The sequence below is a fragment of the Ochotona curzoniae genome, unplaced genomic scaffold, assembly GCF_017591425.1.
Source record: "Ochotona curzoniae isolate NIBS_2020 unplaced genomic scaffold, NIBS_Ocur_1.0 scaffold_2476, whole genome shotgun sequence".
Classification (NCBI taxonomy): Eukaryota; Metazoa; Chordata; class Mammalia; order Lagomorpha; family Ochotonidae; genus Ochotona; species Ochotona curzoniae.
The window spans coordinates 8271078-8289532 of record NW_024467095.1 but is presented as its reverse complement, the minus strand read 5'-3'; the positions used below and the strand labels follow the sequence as shown (position 1 = coordinate 8289532).

The 18455-nt window shown below is 42.9% G+C and overlaps 1 protein-coding gene across 1 annotated transcript in view; it reads left to right on the top strand.

Annotated features, from left to right (window-relative positions):
- The first annotated feature begins 15396 nt into the window (after positions 1 to 15396).
- The window catches only part of MDFIC (MyoD family inhibitor domain containing), an 83535-nt gene continuing 80476 nt past the window's right edge, over positions 15397 to 18455 (top strand). Inside the window, 6 exon segments of the mRNA XM_041001921.1 lie at positions 15397 to 15595; positions 16023 to 16238; positions 16286 to 16334; positions 16336 to 16369; positions 16372 to 16441; positions 16734 to 16934. Of these exon segments, the coding sequence (XP_040857855.1) occupies positions 15397 to 15595; positions 16023 to 16238; positions 16286 to 16334; positions 16336 to 16369; positions 16372 to 16441; positions 16734 to 16934 (769 nt within the window).

The following is an 18455-nucleotide window of genomic DNA, read 5'->3' as shown; positions in this document are numbered from 1 at the left end:
CTCTTTCTGTGTGCCTCTTTCCGTGTTGCTCTGCCTTCAGATAGATAAACCAGTTTAAAAAAAAGTTAATTTTATTGATCCTTTGGCATCTAAGAATGCTTGTTTTCCAAAAGTGAGCTTGATTTTTTAGTATCTTGCTTCTGAAAGTCACATAACTTCAGTCTATAAGTAAGAACTGTTTTTCTAGTCATTAAGGAATATTTAGCCTGAACAAAGATAAACTTTTTGTTGTTGTTCATGGTTGTGATTTTTTTTAATTTAAATGACTTTACATGCTTCTAATTTCATTGATTTTCAGTAAACGTCCTCTACAGAATGTACTGGGAGAGCTGGTCAGGATTGTCCCTGTCTTTTCAGTAAGAAGGAAAGAAAGAGCGGGAGGAGAATTCCAAGGTTGCAGGAAGCCCGTAATTCCATTTACTTGCAGATGCTTGTCCAGGTCAGGTGCAAAGTAACCTCTGTGTCCAGCTCCTCTGTTGCAGAAGGACTGTGGCGTGAGGGAAAGTCAGTGCTGTGATACCAGGCACACATGTTATAGTGGACTCTTGCTTTATATCCAGGCCACTCCAAGTCCAATGCAAGTCTTACTAATGTGTCCCCAGGAGACCACAAGTGATGGTGCAACTCTCATAGATTTCCTGGCTACGGATTTTTCCTTGGTCCATTCCTGGCTGTTGTAGGAATTTTCAGTAGGTAAAAGTTCTCTCTATAACTGACTTTCAAGTTAAAAAATGAAAAAAAAAATTAAAGAAGCAATTGCTTTTCTAACTTGGGGGTGCAGAAGATCTGTTTTGATCTAGGTCACCTCCAATATCACCCGAGAGAAGCAATTGATTCCTTTCATTATTTTCTTTTATTTCTCTGTTATAGCTTCTTATCATGTTTTACATTAGTTCAGTGCACAGTTGTCATTGCTACCGTTAAGTTCTGAATCCTTAGTGAAAATATTTACCCTGGAAAGAGAGATTCTGGTGGTAGCTTTTCAAATAAAATTGTTTAAAAGACTATGCATCCAAAGAGGCGAGAGAAAGGGAAATACAGGTATGCAAACTGAGTACATATGTGGCCAAGGAGAAGCGGAAACTTGAGAAGAAGCAGGTGCAACCAAAGCAGTCTACACACACACACACACAGTGCCTGAGTGTTCAAAGTCTGAGGTCCTGGGCCTGGCACGGTAGCCTAGTGCCTAAGGACCTCACCTTGCACGCACCAGGATCCTATATGGGAGCTGGTTCTAATCCTGGAAACCCTGCTTCCCATCCAGCTCTCTCTGCTTGGTGCCTGGAAAAGCAGAGTCACTTCCAGCCATTGTAGCTCTTGGGGAGTGAATCAACAGACACAAGATCTTCCTCTCTGTCTCTCCTCCTCTCTGTATATCTGACTTTGCAATAAAAATAAATCTTAAAAAAACATGTCTGAGTTCCTGTCTATCATGGATGCTTCATTTAAAGTGTTTTTGGTGTGTGCTATTGATAAAGTTGGAGAAATAAGACTGATTTATTGTGATTTGTTATTTACAGACTTCAGAAGATCGTTTCTTGGTACTGTGATGTTGTTTTCACAGGGTGAAACTGGTGATGAAGTGATAATTCATTTCCGGTTATACCAGTGACTGAGCCAAGAGACAGCAACAGGTTGTTAAGCCACAGGGCCCGCGGGCAGGCAGAAAGCCCCTAGGTGGCGCCAAAAGTTCCCACCGAGAATAGTCACCCCGGACTCACTTAAGTGGAGCCGACCAATCAGAAGACAACACATCTTCTCCATCAAGTCCCATCATCACCAGGACTTAAGGAATGCGCAACTCAGTGCAGGTGCGACTTGAGCAGCCTGCTACCCTATGGCCCAATGAACTTCACCAGGGAGCAGATCCCCAAAAACCTGGTTTTGCCATCATTCTGGTCTCGGGAGTCCTGCTGCCTCGGTGCAGCTTTTATCACACAGATAAAAGCTCACAGATGAGCTGAGATGTCCAGAGACTGAAATACACACCCTCTTCCTAATGTGCAAGAGTTTATTTGTGTGCATTTGGGAGAAATCTTATTATATACGCAGATGCCATTTTTTATTGCCTTACAGTTTACCTTTTCCATGCTTTGTTACCCTTGGATTTGCATCAAGGTAGGATTTAAGGCAGAATCGTATCTTACTTTAAAAAAAAAAAATACCTCATAGGTATTTTTGTCCATTTTACTTGTCTATTTTTGTCGAATTTTCTACAACTGACTAGGATTTTAGGACTAATGTCATATTTAAATTAAATATTATGATGTACATGCATTCACAAAATGTCCCATCAAAAGTTCACCTGTGGAGTGGCACCACGGTGTTTCAGGCTAGGCTGCATCCTGAGGCAGTTCGAGTCCCAGCTACTTGATTTCAAATCTGGCTCCCTGCTATTGGCCTGGGAAAGCAGCAAAAGCTGGCTCTAGCGCTTGCATGCCTGGATCTATGTGGGAGCCCTGGGAGAAGCCCCTGGCTCCTGGCTTTGGGGATGCCCAGCTCTGGCTACTATGATCACTTGGGATGGGAACCAGCAGATAGATGATCTTTGTATCTCCTTCTTTCTGTAACTGTTTTCATAGATAACATTTTAAAGATTTATTTATTTTGGTTGGAAAGGTGTATTTATAAAAAAGAAGGACAGATAGATCTTTTGCCCATTGGTTCACTCTTCAAGTGGTCGCAATGGCCAGAGCTGAGCTGAACTGAAGCCAGGAGCCAGGTGCTTTTTCTGGGTCTCCCACGTGGGTGCAGAGTCCCAAGGCTTTGCGCCATCTTCTGCTGCTTTCCAAGGCCACAGGCAGGAAGCTGGATGGGAAGAGGAGCAGGCAGGACATGAACCTGTATCCTAACGCCTGTAAGGTGAGAATTTCATCACTGAGCCATTGTGCTGTTCCCACATATAATTTTTTTAAAGTTTACTTACTTTCCCTTTTTTTCTTTTCAACTTTTTGATCTATATTGCCAAGAATATTTGTCCAATACCAAGATAAGCTCTAGGAAATTTAAGGAAATGGCTGAAATAATATAACAAAACAGGGTACCTAGTTTTATGTCAAAGAACTAGTTTTTATGTCATGTAATGTCAGCTTCATCTACATTTTCATTTTCCTGATGGATTTTCACTTTTAAAAATCTTTGTCTAGATGGAGTCTTCCAGAATTTTACCATTTTCTCTATACGATAGTAACCTGACAATCTTTGTAGGAGTGGAAATATTTGCCTCCATCTGTCATTTCTGCTCTCATCCTTCATTTCATGTTTCCAATTCCAATTCGCAAGAGAACGAAATGAAATGATAGTTTTAAGTGCTAGGATAGCAAGTGAAATGATAAAAACTTCTAAGGAGAAAGCAATGAGCGAAAGTCTGAGTTCCTGTCTGAAGTGTGAATATCAGAACATTCCTTTTGTGGATCTTCATTGCCTTTTTACCTCTAAATTCTATGACACCTTGAATAAATAACAAGACACTTATTTTGTCTTCAATTAAGAAATATTCTAAGACATTTAAGATGTTTTTAATACATGAATTTTACTGCTAGGAAAAATTTTAAAGCTAACACACTCTGGCCAGGTAGGTTCGTGGATGAAGTAAGACTGTAACTCCCGGTGATCAGCCTGGTGGTGAGAAACTTACAGGAACTTTGAAAAGAATGTCATCTAATCCGGGAATCCTTACCGTACACTTTGTATATTTTTCTATTTCTTAAATGACTGCCTATCTTTACAATTGTATTTATTTTCATTTTATTTGAAAGGCAAAGAGACATAGACCTTTAGAGGGATAAAAGAGGCAGTGAAAGATGCATGATATATATGTATAATAAATATGTATATGTATATCTTCTGCATATGTATATCTTCTATATCTAGAGAGAGTTCACTCTTCCACCACTGGCTTGCTGCCCAAAAGGCTGCAACAGTTGGGACTGAGTAAAGCTGAATCCAGGAGCATCATCGAGTTTTGGCAGAGACTCAAGTAACAACTACATCTTGGTTGTTTCCCAGACATATTAACAAGGTGCTGAACCGTAAGTAGAGCAGTTGAAATTGAAACCCATGGTCTATTTTGAAATGCAGGTTTTGCCAGTCTGGTCATAACACTCACCCTCATTCATTTATTTCCCTCAAAGGTATTACTTTTTTTTTTTTTCGTCAAGAAATATCCAGAGTGTTTCCTACATAGGAAGCATCTTGCAGGTCACAAACAAGCCCGTCTGTGTAAAACACACAGCTCCTGGCTTCTGGGAGCTTCAAGTTTCATGCACTGTTTTTTTGGTTGCTTGTTTTAACTCTCCAGTTGCAGAGAAATACATCAAAGATTAAGCTAGACCCTGAGAAAACTCCAATTCCTTAATAGATCCTGACATGATCCATTTATTGTTGCTTATCCCTAGCACGCAGTCCCAGAGAAGGCTGCACTCGGGAAGCAAGTTCAAAATCTAGTCCAGTAGGAATGGCTACATCATAGAAAACAAAACAAACCATATTTGGGATAATAGTAGAACAGATTGACATGATTTTGTAATAACCATTCTGTTTTTCCTTAAAATCTAAATGTATTACAGGCAATATATCTGATTTCTCCCTTTTAACACTCATTCTCACAGATTTTTTGGAACAACGACAAAATTACTACTTATATACAAATAGAGATTTTGCCCTTAAAAGGATGCTTTCCTTGGAATGATGTAAATGTTTTATTTTGCAGCTGATGTGGTATTACAGTTATTTATAGAAACAAGCATTTGATAATTGGCATTTTGTATGAGGCATATGAGCAACAGGAGTTAACACTGGCTGGGGCACTGTTATCTAGAATACAGTACACAGTTGGAGTTGTCTGAGTAGATGTCTCAGATTCCACACTCCCATTCTGAATACTTGTGAGTGCAGTGGTCTGGCTCATTCATTTTGTGCTTCTGTAAACTTTGATTTCTTTATGATAATAAGACATAAATACTCTGCTTTAAAAAAAATACTTATTTTTTGAAAGGCAGAAAGAGAGATACAGAGAGATTGAGAATGAGAATCTTCTATTCACTGATTTCTTCCCCAAATTCCTGCAAGCACAAGTGTTAGGAGGCAGGAAGTCTGTCTGGGTATCCCTCATGAGTGGCGTCTCCAGACGCATTAGCAGGAAGCCAAGTAGCCATTCCAAGAAGTGGCTTTTCCAGGTGTACCACAACAGCCCCTACAATACTCTGCTTTTCTAGAGAGTTCTTGCGTTACTCTTTAACTTCAAGTCTGTCAGACTTCACCCTTAGACCACACAATACTACCTATGAATTACAAAGTCACACGAAATTTGAAGCTCCTGTTACTCATATTTGCTCAACAGTCATTTTACCTTCAAAGATTTCCCAGGCAACTAAAAGCTGTGTTATTAGTTTAGGCGTTTCTAGGATTCTTTTACTCAATGGACACCTTATTGGTTTTAATACCACAGAATTTGTCAGATGCCTACAATTTTTATCCTATTTACATATTACAGAATTTGGGGACTTTCAAAAGTTTGTCAAAACATTCGCATCTGTTATAATGTCTTTCTCAGTAACAGCTCTGACAGTAGATATTGGGCCCAGTGGCTAGACTGCTGATTCAGATTCCTGCGTTAGATATCAGAGCATCTGTGTTTGATTGCTGGTTGAATTCCCCATTCAAACCAATACATTCCCTGGGAGACACCAGAGAGTTGAATAGTCTGACCCCTACCACACACAGAGAGGAGTGGATTGAGTGTTTGAGTTCTGGCTTTAGCCCCAACTCCATGGCCATTGTGGGCACTTGGTTAGCAGTGGGAAGAAGGAAGCTCTATCTTCATATTTAATCTCTTTCTCAATAAATACATTAATTAGAAGTAAGTGCTCTGCAGAGAGCTCATAGTGAAAGCATCTTCATTACAAGTTATGATGCTAATTATTTTGCACACATATACTGTATCGCGTTGTTGATGATATCAGCAAGAATGGCCTCAAAACAAAAAAAGAAGACTTTTCAATTTGATTATGCGACCCTTCATAAACTTTAACTTTCAGCTCTATCTTCTGCTACAAAAATTACAAGTAATGTTAGAAGTGAGGTAGGATAGTAAAATATTTAAGTAAATAGCTTTTGAATATTGCAACTGTATCTGAGAAAGATTTTACAACACATTCAATATGATGAACTCATAATATGTAAATGTATTCTACTGTTAATATGGACTCACAGCATATGTGGATAATGGTTCCAAAGGAACTGTTGCTAAATATACTCTGAATATGAATTAAGAATAATAGACAGATGCTATGGGCTCAATATGTAGTAGCAGAATAAAGGACAGAATACATGGTTTTAATAATACTTATTCAGTGGGAATACTGAAGCAACAAAATGAGACATATTATCACGTAAGTTTGAATATCTGTTAACATGTACCACCACCTTGGCAATCCTGCCTGAGTTCACAGATACAACCGAAGATCAATGAGTATTTTTTGGTTATACAACATTACCTAGTTTATAAACACAGAAATTATTGACTATAAGCACTCACATTTTAATAAAATGAAATACTTAGAATATATTTGTATCTGCGATCTATTATCAAAGTTGATTCGGTGAGGAATAAGTTCTTAACAGCCTATAACTCCCAGATGTTACAGCTACAGATGTTAGAACAATCACCATAAAGTAGTTTTTTTTTTTTTAAGATTTAGTTATTTTTATTAGAAAGGCAGATCTACAGAGAGAGACAATGGGGAAAAAGATACGAACCATCTTCAGTCTGTTGGTTCACTCCTCAAGCAGCTGCAACAGCAGAGTTGAGCTGATCCAAAGCCAGGCGACAGGAGCTTGTTCTGGGGCTCCCATGCAAAGGCAGGCTCACTAGTCTTTGGGCCATCCTCTACTGCTTGCTCAGGCCACAAGCAGGGAGCTGCATGGGAAGTGGAGCAGCTGTGATAAGAACCTGTGCCCATCTGGGATCCTGGCACATGCAAGCGGAAGATTGTGCCAGTGAGCCATCTCACAGGGTCCCCTCAAAATTCGTAAAAGTTGTCAGATGCTATGGGTAAAGATTAAAGGTTTTGGTGGCAAGTCAAAGCAAAATTCCTGGGGAACAGAATCATGTTTCAGAGTCATCAGTTACTAATTTCAAATTACCATCTGAAGCTAAATACTGAAAGGCAATACGTTTTCAAGGTTATTTTAACTTGTTTTTGCAGTTGACTAGAACATTTTCAAAATATAAACCTACATAATTGTAGCTTAATGCGTCATATAATGCACCACATAATGAATATTCATACAACAGATTATTTATTGACTTGAGATTTCAATTTATAAACTTATTCTAAGCCACCAAAAATAACTAACTTGCAAAATTGATTTTGTAAAGACGTATTTTATTTATTTGATTGACAAAGTTACAGTGAGAGAGAGGCAGAGGTTTCATTCACTAGTTTAATCCATAACTGGCCACAGCAGCCAAGACTGGGCCTGGTCAGTGCGAGCACTCAGGAATCTCATTCAGGTCTCCCACACTGGCCTAGTGCCCAAGCATTTGGTCCACCTACTGTCTCCCATGGGTTCCAGCAGGGCATTGGATCATAAGTGGAGCCTCTGGGACTCAAACTGGCAACCCACATAGGATACTGACTTTGCAGGCAGTGGTCCAACTGTCCATGCTACCACGTCAACCCCTAAAATTGATTTTTAAAATATCAGTGCCCTCCAAAGTTAGTAATAATACTGTTTTTATACACTTACAATGTCTAAGGAAATAAAATGATTTGAAAATATTTTTAATATGAGAAGAAATGATGTCTCTTTTACTCACTTTTAAAAAGTATCATTAAACTTCTATTGAATGTACAAAATTACATAGACATATATAGCAAAATAATTTTATTAATACATTAGTCCAGCTCCTGTATTATCTATAATCCTGCAAGCAAGGTCCGTATAAGGAGAGGATATCACTTCTTGAAGGAATTTCATCAGACTGAAAGAATGAAGTTAAATTACTTATGGATCACAGAATGAATTTTCTTCATTTTATCTCATTTAAAATGTACCACTTTTAAAATGCATCTTGCCTTGGGTTAAAGGCCACACTGGAAGAATTTGAAACCTTGGTTTGCTGAAGTATTTCATCCTTCTTTCGGATTAAGAGTTGGAAATTTCAAATTTATCCCAAATCTGCTCCTTGCTTGATTCATTGTCTGCCATGGCCTCTGGATTTAGGAATGATTGAGTCTAGTAAGGCACGATTTTAGCATAGCTAAAGAATGGCATAATTTAGGTTCCTTATTCTGAACCAAAAAAACAGACTCCTGATTTGAGATGACAATCTTGTGTAACCTGGTTTTGAAGGTAGTTTTGCTTTGTAGTAGAACTACACTCAATGTTTGAAATGACTTTTTTTTCTGCAAAGTCTCATTTTTTGTTTATTTGAAAGATTTAGTTGCGGGGGGGGGGGTACAAACACATACACACACACACGTGCACACGCACGCGCACACACACAGAAAGAGAGACAGAGGGTTTGATCTTCCATCTGCTAGTCCACTGCCCTCCAACAGGGGAGGGAGGAAGAGATTAATACAGGAGTCTGGAGCCTCTCCCAGCTATTCAACGTGAGTCCAGGCTTCTAAATAATTGGGCCATCTGCTGCTGTCCAAAGCCATTAGTAGGGAGCTGGATCTAAGTGGAGTAACTAGATCTTGAACTGGCAACAAGATGGGATGCTGGCATCACAGGCAGAGAGTTAACCAGCTACACCAACAGGTCTAGCCCCTTCAAATGGCATAAAATGTGGCACTAACGGAACCTCACACCCTCCACTAGGACTGATCTATCGGAAAGTCCATGTATGTATAGGGAACTGGGATCTCAAGATGCTGCCTTGGCATGGGTCTGAAGGCATGGTTGTATCAAAGCGTGTTAGTGTCTCTAAGACCTAGTGATCTTACATGCTATCTGGCAGGCAATCAATATCAATAGAATCATATCACTATATCATAATATCAATATCATAATATATAATATAAATCATTATATCATAATATCAATAAAATATATTTTTAAAAAGAACATGCTTGTTCGTGATGTAGACCTTGTAGAAACATCATATTGTCTGTGTGTGTTATACCAGGGATTCAAGTCTTCAGCCACTTTGCCTTATCTGACAGGTACTGATGTGTATGCTTTTACATCTCCCTCCCTTCTTTCAAAACATAAGCAGCAAAATACAGTGACAGCAAGGAGAGACCCTGAAGGCCAGTGCCCGGAGCCAGAAATGTCAGCCAACAAAAATGGACACTGAAACCAGGGGAATGACAAGTCAAGCTAATTTAGCAGCAGGAGATTTTGGGTTGAGTCAAGTTTTTTTTTTTTTTCTTTTTCTAACAGTCAAAGCAAAAACTCTTTAGAACTCCTAAATGTAACACCAATTGTACCTTCCTTTACCATCACTTTGAAAGAATGGATTTATTTGTGTGTATATTTCAAGTAGCTTCAGCAAGGTGCCTGTGCCTGAAGAAGACTAGACTGCTAGAGCTGGCCCTGTAATTAACCCACAGAAGGACTGTCGCCAAGTCATTGCACTTCTCTGGGGCTTTCAGTTTGTGCCTTTGCAGGTAACATCTCTTCTATCTGGAATTCCCAAACCTCTCTTACAGGCAAACTTTTACTCATCAGCAATACTTGGCTTGGTGTCATCTTCACTCAAGCATCCGCTGACTTCCCCCGCCTACGCCTGAGCAGAATTAGGTGTTACTTCCCTCGTGCCTCCAGCTTAGGGGAATTATCTTCGTCAGTATCTCTCCCTGTTCTGCTGCTTTAGTGACTATGAGTTCCCAAGAGACTAACACTGTATTTCCTCTATTTTTGAAGCCCTAGTGCCTGACATGTGGTTTGACCTTATAGTAAACACACCATCTTTGTAGAATCTCATGAATGAATGTAAGTCCTCAGGTTCCATTGTGTGCCAAATGAAGGAGCGGAGCAAGATTTTTGACTTTCTAACTTTTAAAAACATGGAATAATCAATTTTATTGGTTAAAATTTTAAGGCAAGGACTAATAGATTATGAAGAAGAAGAAATTGCTCTCTTTCAAAGAAAAATGGGATTCTAGAAACCTGGGCACTTGCTCCTCTCAGAGCATAAGAGGTGAAACCATATAATTAAAACAACTTGGCTTAGGATCATGATTGCCCAGACTTCTTATTTGTTTGTTTGTTTTTCTGTGTGTCGTGTGTATGTGTGTGTGTAGCTATGTTAAGTGAAGATGTTACTTCAAGTAGCAACATGTGTTTATTTCATCATTTGGTGAATTTTTGCTCTTAAAGTGTGAAAGTATGGAACTGACTCCCTAAAAAAACAGAAGACACCACTCCCTTAAGTGACAGTTTTTACTTAATCACTCAGGCTCTCATTAGGAACGTCGCTTGTTTCACTGAGCTGAATTCACAGAGGCGTTGTTATGACATGTTTATTTTCCTGTATCTTCCTTGTCTGTCAGCTGTCATTTTTCCTGCTGTCATTTTTCCTGACCTAATAACTCCCTTAGCTAATCCCCTCTACTCAAAGCCCACACGGCCTAAACTTCCTTCTGCTAGTATACTGTAAATGGCCTAAACTTCCTTCTGCTCGTATACTGTAAGCGGAGACAATAGGAACAGTTTCCTTAAAGGTGTACATTCACAAAAGAGTGAGTAGATATTGAGACAATCCATGACTTTCTGTTGCCTCCTTATCAAGACCATGCAACTTACTGCAGCTATTTGAAGTCTGGGGTTATCGCCCAGTTCCTAGGCCCTTGAGTTTGGGCCATGGCAAACTAGTTCATCTACTTAAATGAGGTGTAAATATTTTCCAGAGAAACCTCCCTTAATACAACCTGGAAATGATTGAGTGGATAAAGTCTCAATGACTTCAAATATCGAAAAGAATTTTCACAAATAATTGATAAAACATTTGAGTATGAACACTTGACATTTACTATTTTTTTAAGATTTATTTATTTTTTATTACAAAGTCAGATATACAGAGAGGAGGAGAGACAGGGAGGAAGATCTTTCATCTGATGTGATGATTCACTCCCTAAGTGACCACAAGGGCCAGTGTTGAGCCGATCCGAAGCCAGGTACCAGGAACTTCTTTCCAGGTCTCCCATGCGGGTATAGTATCCCAAAGCCTTGGGCCATCCTCCACTGCCTTCCCAGGCCACAAGCAGGGAGCTGGTTGGGAAGTGGAGCTGCTGGGATTAGAACCGGCACCCATATGGGATCCTGGCATGTTTAAGGCGAGGACTTTAACCACCAGACCACGCCGCTGGGCCCCTGACATTTACTTTAAAAATCGCATAAAAGTATATTTGTACACTTTTGTGATATACCCTGAAAAACATACTGAAAATATACATAAGAATAACAAATATAAATGCTTATTGTAATAGTTTCTGCCACATCCCATAGAACGTCTTTGTACATCCCAAGTTGCAATCCTCACAATTATGTACTCTATTTGTTAATCTACAGTTTACAGAACTATGTAAGAATATTAACTACAAGTTTACCTGGGTAGATAAATCTGTGCTCAAATAAAAACTAGTTTATCAGTTTTTCAAGAAATCAAATAAATTATTTCCAGTGCTAGTAGGTGGCCAATAAATAGTGGGTGCACAACCAATGAGATAACTACTAAATGAAAGACTGGAAATCAAATAGCCCTTAAATATACCTTGTATCTTAACTCGCCTGGTTATTTTGCTTGCTTAGATCATGTTACACTTTTTAAAGAGTGAGTCTGGATGACCCAGCATTAGCTAGTGTGTCACTAGACTGGAATGGCTGTGAAACATACCAGGATTTCAAAGTCAGGGGCTAAGGCAATTACATTCAGTGAAAGACAGGATACATTGTAGGTTTCTACTCATACAAATAACCATAGAATGACTAAGCCTGGCCTAATAATACCAGGGGCATTTGGGATAGCAGACAGGGCACTGGTTCTAGTGGTACCTGTATCATGGCGATGCTACAAGCCAGGAAGATAATATTGTTATAAAGGGAAGGGGAAGCTGGGGGGAGGGGCCAGTAAAGACAAATTGGGGTTGAGTGTCAGCAGATAACATTACCTTACCCTCTCTGTTTTTATTCTACTTGCTTACCTTGAGTCTTTTTACAACCTTCTAGCTAATAAAGTACTCTTATTCAAAACAGACATATAATAGCCTTCTGGAAATTTCCAACTTGTGGTCTCACAGTTGCTACGTCATTATCGTGACTGACTCAACAGTTCTGCCCCAAATCTCCTCTCCTGTTTCATTGCTGTAGATCATTCCGCCACCATCTGCCTAAATACAGAAATCTGGGCTGGAGGGATGCTGTTTGCCCTTCATTCTTCTAGTTCCATCAGCCTTTACACCTGTCTATTGTTCCTATTGCCATTGTCAAGATCATCTTTGATCTTCTAATTGGACGAATTGGAGCTTCGGTCTCGGTGCCTAGGAATCACTTCTCAGTTACACCGGAGTGACTTTTATAAACAGTCATTTGGGTCCTCTCCCCACCCTCAGGGCGGGCTGAATGCTTGTGGTCCCTGAATGGGATCTATTTGTTGGATCTTCATCATTAAGGAAATGGTACTAGAGAGACCCGGCGGAGGTGATGAGGGTCTCACCTGCAGACAGCAGAGTGGGGAAGAGAATGTCCCCTTCTGTCCTTTCATAAAGGCACTATTTCCACTCTCTGACCTCATCACCTCCATATAGTGTCACCTGATGGGTTAAGATTTCAACTTCTGAGTTAGGAAGGACACACTCAGTCCCTGGCCCTAAGTGTAACAGTGAGAGAGTAAAATCCCTAGGGTGCTGTTTATCTGGAATTAATCGGAAGTGATCATCTAGAGTGATTAAACAGGGCAAGGAACAGGAGCAATGAACAGTTAGGGAAACGCACAGAAGCTTACATTCACTAAAACCACAGATACCAGGCTTGCAGCAATGAGATCACGTCTAGGGTAGGATTCCCCAGGGAGAAGACCTAAGTTTATGCAAAGAAATGAGATGTCTTAGAGGTGAGACAGCCCTGAGCGCCAGGCCTAGTGGGCCATTCCTGCTAACTTCCAGGGCTGTTATAAGGGTGCACTGCTAGCACTCGGACGAAGTGCAGATCACCGAGACCTAGTTGTGGCCTTTGGGATGCAGTCATTTTGCCACAGTCAACTCGACCCGTCAAATTGCTGCTATGTAACAGTAATAATATTAATATTTAAAATTTTGATTGTTGCACAACAATTGTACTTATTTATAGGGTTTGATGATATGCTTGCATATATCTGTACGATAGACAATCAGACCAGAGTAGATGGTAAAACCATCATCTCAAATATTTATCACTTCTGTGAGTTGAGTGTATTCAAAATCCTCCCTGCCAGCTATCTGGGAGTATACAATTCATTCTTTTGCATCATAGCTACTCCTACTGCGCTAGAGAACATTGGGAGTTATTCTTCTTGGTGCTGATGTGACACAGCGGGTTAAACTGACACCTGTTGCACACTGGTGTCCTATGTGGCCACCAGTTCATGTCCCGGCTGCTCCATTTCTGATCCAACTCTCTACTAATGGTCTGAGAAGGCAGCAGAATCTAGCCCAAGTGCTTGAGCCCTCGTAACCCGTATGGAGAAGCCGGAGGAAGTGGCTGACTCCTGGCTTCAGCCTGGCCCACCTGAGAGGGAAACTACCAGATTGGAAGTGTGCTCTCTCCTCTTCCTTTTCTTCTTTCTTTCTCTATCTCCCTTTCTCTGTTTCATATAGGTAAACTCAATCTTAAAGCCATACCTCTTTTCCACCTGCAGCAGTCCGGCATCCTCTCGCCATCACCCCCAGCCTCCCAGCTTGTGCTAACCATATTCTATGCCACATCTCTGAGATCAGTAGTTAATATTTTGAGCAATTTCTCCATTTTCTATTTTCTTCCAAATCCTATAGGAGAATTATCTCACTTGATTCTCATCAAGAAGCTCTGTGAAGCTTTTTCTTCTATCGTTTTCACTTGATGAACCAATCAAGGCTGCAGATCGACTCACTTGCTCAAAGTCATACAAAAGCAAGAGTTTAACTGTCTCAGTGGGGTTCTGCAAGACAGCCTCCCACTGGTTCCGAACATTTTTATTTGAATTTTATCTCATCTCCATTTGATGTTTGCATTTAATTAAGCAACTATTTATTAAATTGCTCATTATGTCTAAAACCTTTAAGCACTGTGTGAAATTAAATTAGCAAATATTTAGCACTGTCTATGTCTTTCTGCCAGAGCCTGGAATGTATTTTGCCATTTTTGGACCTATTAGCATCTTTGTGGGGGAATGAATAAGATGGGACAAGGAATCCCACAAAGGAACAGAGCGGTCTTTTCCAGGGCAGGGTCTCCTGCAATACAGAAAGGCTTCCTCAATGCTAGTTCTCTAATGGCAAGGCAACCATTGTCAGAACCTGCCCATCAGCAGATTCCAAAGAACTCAGTCCCCTGGACAAGCTTCCATGAGTTATGGCACTCTCATAGGGACCACTGTGCAAATCTCCAACAAAATATAGAAGTATTTATTCCTTACGAGTCATTGGACAAAATGTCAATTGCTTCTGGGCAGTATGAGGTGAATGAGCGGCACTAGACTCTTGCAAGGCTTTTTTTTTTTCTTCCCATTTTCTTCCTGGATAACTAAAATCAAGTTGAATATAGTGAGTCTTAAGAAAATCATGTTTTCAGGGACAATGCAGTGGCTCAGCAGGCAAATCCTCCACCTGTAAGTGCCAGCATCCCCCATGAACACCGGTTCATGTCTTGCTGTTCCATTTCCGATCCATCTCTTGGTAGATGGCCTGAGAAGGCAGTGGAGCATGACCCAAGTCCTTTGGAACCTGTATCCGCATAGGTGACAGCAAAGAAGCTTCTGGCTCCTGGCTACAGATTGGCTCAACTTTGGCCACTGTGGCTGTTTGGGGGTGTGAAATAGTGAACGGAAGACTTTCTCTGCAAAACAGCCTTTCAAAAGAAAATAAATAAATCGTTTAAAAAATAAAAAAAAACGTATGTTTTTCCATTGGATTCAATTCTAGCAGGCTTGAAGAACAAATGAAATTCCCTGGGTATTATTTAACGCTGCCCCTGGAAAGAAGGTGAAGTCCAAAGTACACCTGTTGGACTTTGGTCACCTTACTCTGATGCCTCTGTTGTCTTACAGGGTCCCAGAATGAATCTGTACTAGCTTCCTAGCAATGAATTCTGTATTTCCTCTGCAGAAAATTAAAAGTTAAGTGAACACATCATTAAAGTACTTAATATCAGCAAAGCGCGCCACTTTCTCGGCTCCTAGGACTAAGCTCCAATCAGAACATCTCATTGATGAGCGGAGTTGATGCTCACTTCTTCACTTCCGGCCACAACTTTATCTCCCTGGGTTCAGGGAGGCGGTCAGGCTGCAGCGGGCAGGGCTGGGACGTGGGCCAGACATCCACCCCCGAGAGCATCCACCTTGTCCATCTGGATCCTGCGGAGGAGTCTGCCAAGTCCAAGTCGTTCTACCTGATTAGGGACCTGCTGGGTGAGGATGCAGAGAGGAAATACACACACACACACACACACACACACACACCAGAAAGATGGCAATTTTCAGGTCAGGGATGAGATGCTCAGCTGTTGGGAAGGGGTGGGATAGGTTGTTGCCTAACACGAGGTTTCAAATGCACACTTTACCCAAGGGAAAAAAAAAAGATGCAGTTTCGTTTCCTCTGTGCTTGTCCACTTGAAAAGCTTTCTGCTGCTCCTAGAGCATCCTCACAGTGTTCCTCTGTCTTGGGAGAGGGCCAGTTCCTGTGCAGTGAGTTTCTGGGCAGGGCTGGGGTGCAGGCTAGCCCATCTGGACGCCCGGGGACTAGGCCGGCCCACACCCTTTTGGCTCCGGAGCGCAGGTGAGGGACCTCCCCCGCCGCCTTCACGCGCGTGAGTCCAGCTTTGGCCTCCTGACCCAGACAAGCGCGGGCCGCGGGCGAGCACGCCGCAGCCAGCCAAGCCTCAAGGCGGCAGGCCAGCAGTTCGAGGCCTCAGGGATCCGGATGTGATGAAAAGGAGCCACCACCGAGGGGACGAGCGCGGCGGGAGCGCAGCCGAGAGCCGAGGGGCGGCGGGTGCAGAGGCGGAGCGGGCTAGCCGGCCTGGGCAGGGGCCAGGGCCCGAGCGCGGGGCGGGTGCGCGCAGTCGGAGCCGCCACGTCTGGGGGCTGAGCCGGAGCGAGGCTCGGAGGGCCGCGCGGGGGCGGCAGCCGCGGCCCACAGGCCTCCGGGCGCGATGTGGCCGCTGCCCCAGCCGCGCTAACTTTTGCCCGGACGGAAGAGGAGGAGGAGGAAGAGGAGGAGGAAGGGGCTTGGAGCGACCAGGGCTGGGGTGGGATGCTGAGGTAGGTGCTGGTCCCGGGCCGCGAGGAGGAGGACTTGGGTCACTTCCCGGAGCGTCCCCGGGCCTGTCCCCTCTCTGCAGTCCCCCGCCCCTTGCCCGGGGGTGGGGGCGCGTCTCTGTCAACGTGCTGGGTCACGGTTTTCCTCCCTGCTGCTTTCAAATCAAAACTTCCCCGGGGTGGAGTTTGAGGGAGGGCCGCGGAGGGGGGAGGGCAGTCCCTCAGGGGTGGCGTGCTCTTCTCTTTGAAAACAGCATTTTTTTTCTTCTTCTTTTTTCTTTTCGGCCAGACGGAGTCGGGTCCCTGAGCCGAACGCGTCCCGAGCGTCCCCGGGTGCGCCCGGCGGGGCGGCGAGCGAGGCGGCGGCTGCGGCGCGGCGCGGTGCGGTGGCGGCGCGGGGCTCGGCGCAGCGGGCCCATGTCCGGCGCGGGCGAAGCCCTGGCTCCCGGGCCCGAGGCGGGCGGCGGCCGCCAGGGCTCTCCGGCCCACGGTGAGTGCGCCCTTGCCAAGGGGGGGCAAGCTGCTTGGGTCATGGCTGCGTTTGTAAGAAAAAAAAACAAAAAAGTTTACTCGCACAGGTACTGGTGGCAAGTGGGTGGCTGCCGTGGGGAAGGGTTCCCTACCGTGTGGTGTTGAACTTTTGCACAGTTCGCGCGTTCCTCCAGCAAGTTCGCCAGGATTCCTGCCCTAGATCAACAACCGGATAGGAGGGCGGGATCCGCTGGTCCCTCCACTCCACTTCCTTGGGTGGCAGAGAAGCAGCAGGACAAGCTTGCCTGTGTCTTTAAGCCTCTGCATTTCGGGGCCTCTGGCTCAGCGCTGTGGGAACAGAAGCACTCCTCCAGGTCTCTCTGGTTTCTTGTCTTCTCCTGGAATCCAAGACCTCGGCCGCTCCCTGGACCCATGTAGGCTGTGTCTTTCATCTTTCTGTTCCTCCAGGGCTGCCCTGCACCTTGGCTGGCGACCCAGAGTTCTGTGGAATGGCTTGTGCATACGTTTTGAATCACTGTTTTGTTTGGAAATAAACGTGCTTTCAAAGATGCGTTTCAAGAATGTCTTAGTTCCCTTGTGTTCTCACAGACTGTAAGTGTGAATAGCTTGAGAAGAAAAATTCTTACTTGTGAGCACCTCCCAGAACAAGTTTCTAAACAAGTCAGACTGCATCTTTCTCTCCTTACAGGTGACATACCTGAGGGTTTCTTAGGTGATCCAGTGCACAGGTCTTCAGTGCTCCTGTGTGTTTCCCTCTGATGCCATTTCTGATTTTCAGAGATGGAATTAGTGACAGGACCGAAACATCCTTTCAGAGCTCGTCTTGACTGGAAGAAATCTTAAAGCATCTTGCTTTACCCGATAGTCCCCAAGAATGATAATGTCATGAGGGTTTTTTTTTTAAATGCAGCAGAAAGTGGCAAAAAAGTTAACTTTGACATCCCACAATAGGTAAAAGAAGAAAGAGTCCTATTTAGGTCATTACAATGCGCTGGCATTCAGGACTGCTGACTGAATCATGTTTATCATTTTACGTGGAAGGAGTGACTCATTTTCTTCTAAACAGAAAATTAAAAACGATTAACTGCAGAAAAAATCAGGGAACTAGAATGATAAACATATGTTTTCCCAGAAGGAGCCTGTGCTCTCCACGTTGCATTGTCGACACAATCATTTTCCTGTCGTTTGCCATGCCCTCCGTAGTCACATCAACTCATTGACGGGCTCTTGGTGCTGGCGTTGGCGCTTCTGAACACTCTTGTTAAGCAACGCATGTGTCAAAAACCAACTTCAACCACTGAAGGGAAACAGTAGGATTTGGAACCAGTTAATACCTACAGAATCCAGCTTGAATAGGGTGCAGTTTTACAGTTAGCTGGGAAGAACTTGCAGATGCTGCACCTGCTCGGGTAGGCAGCCACGCGGCGTCACGTGATCTGACTTTAAGAGGGAGGTTGTCCGGAATGGCTTGATGTAGAATGCTGTCTCTAGCATATAGAATTTCACCGTGAGGACTTTA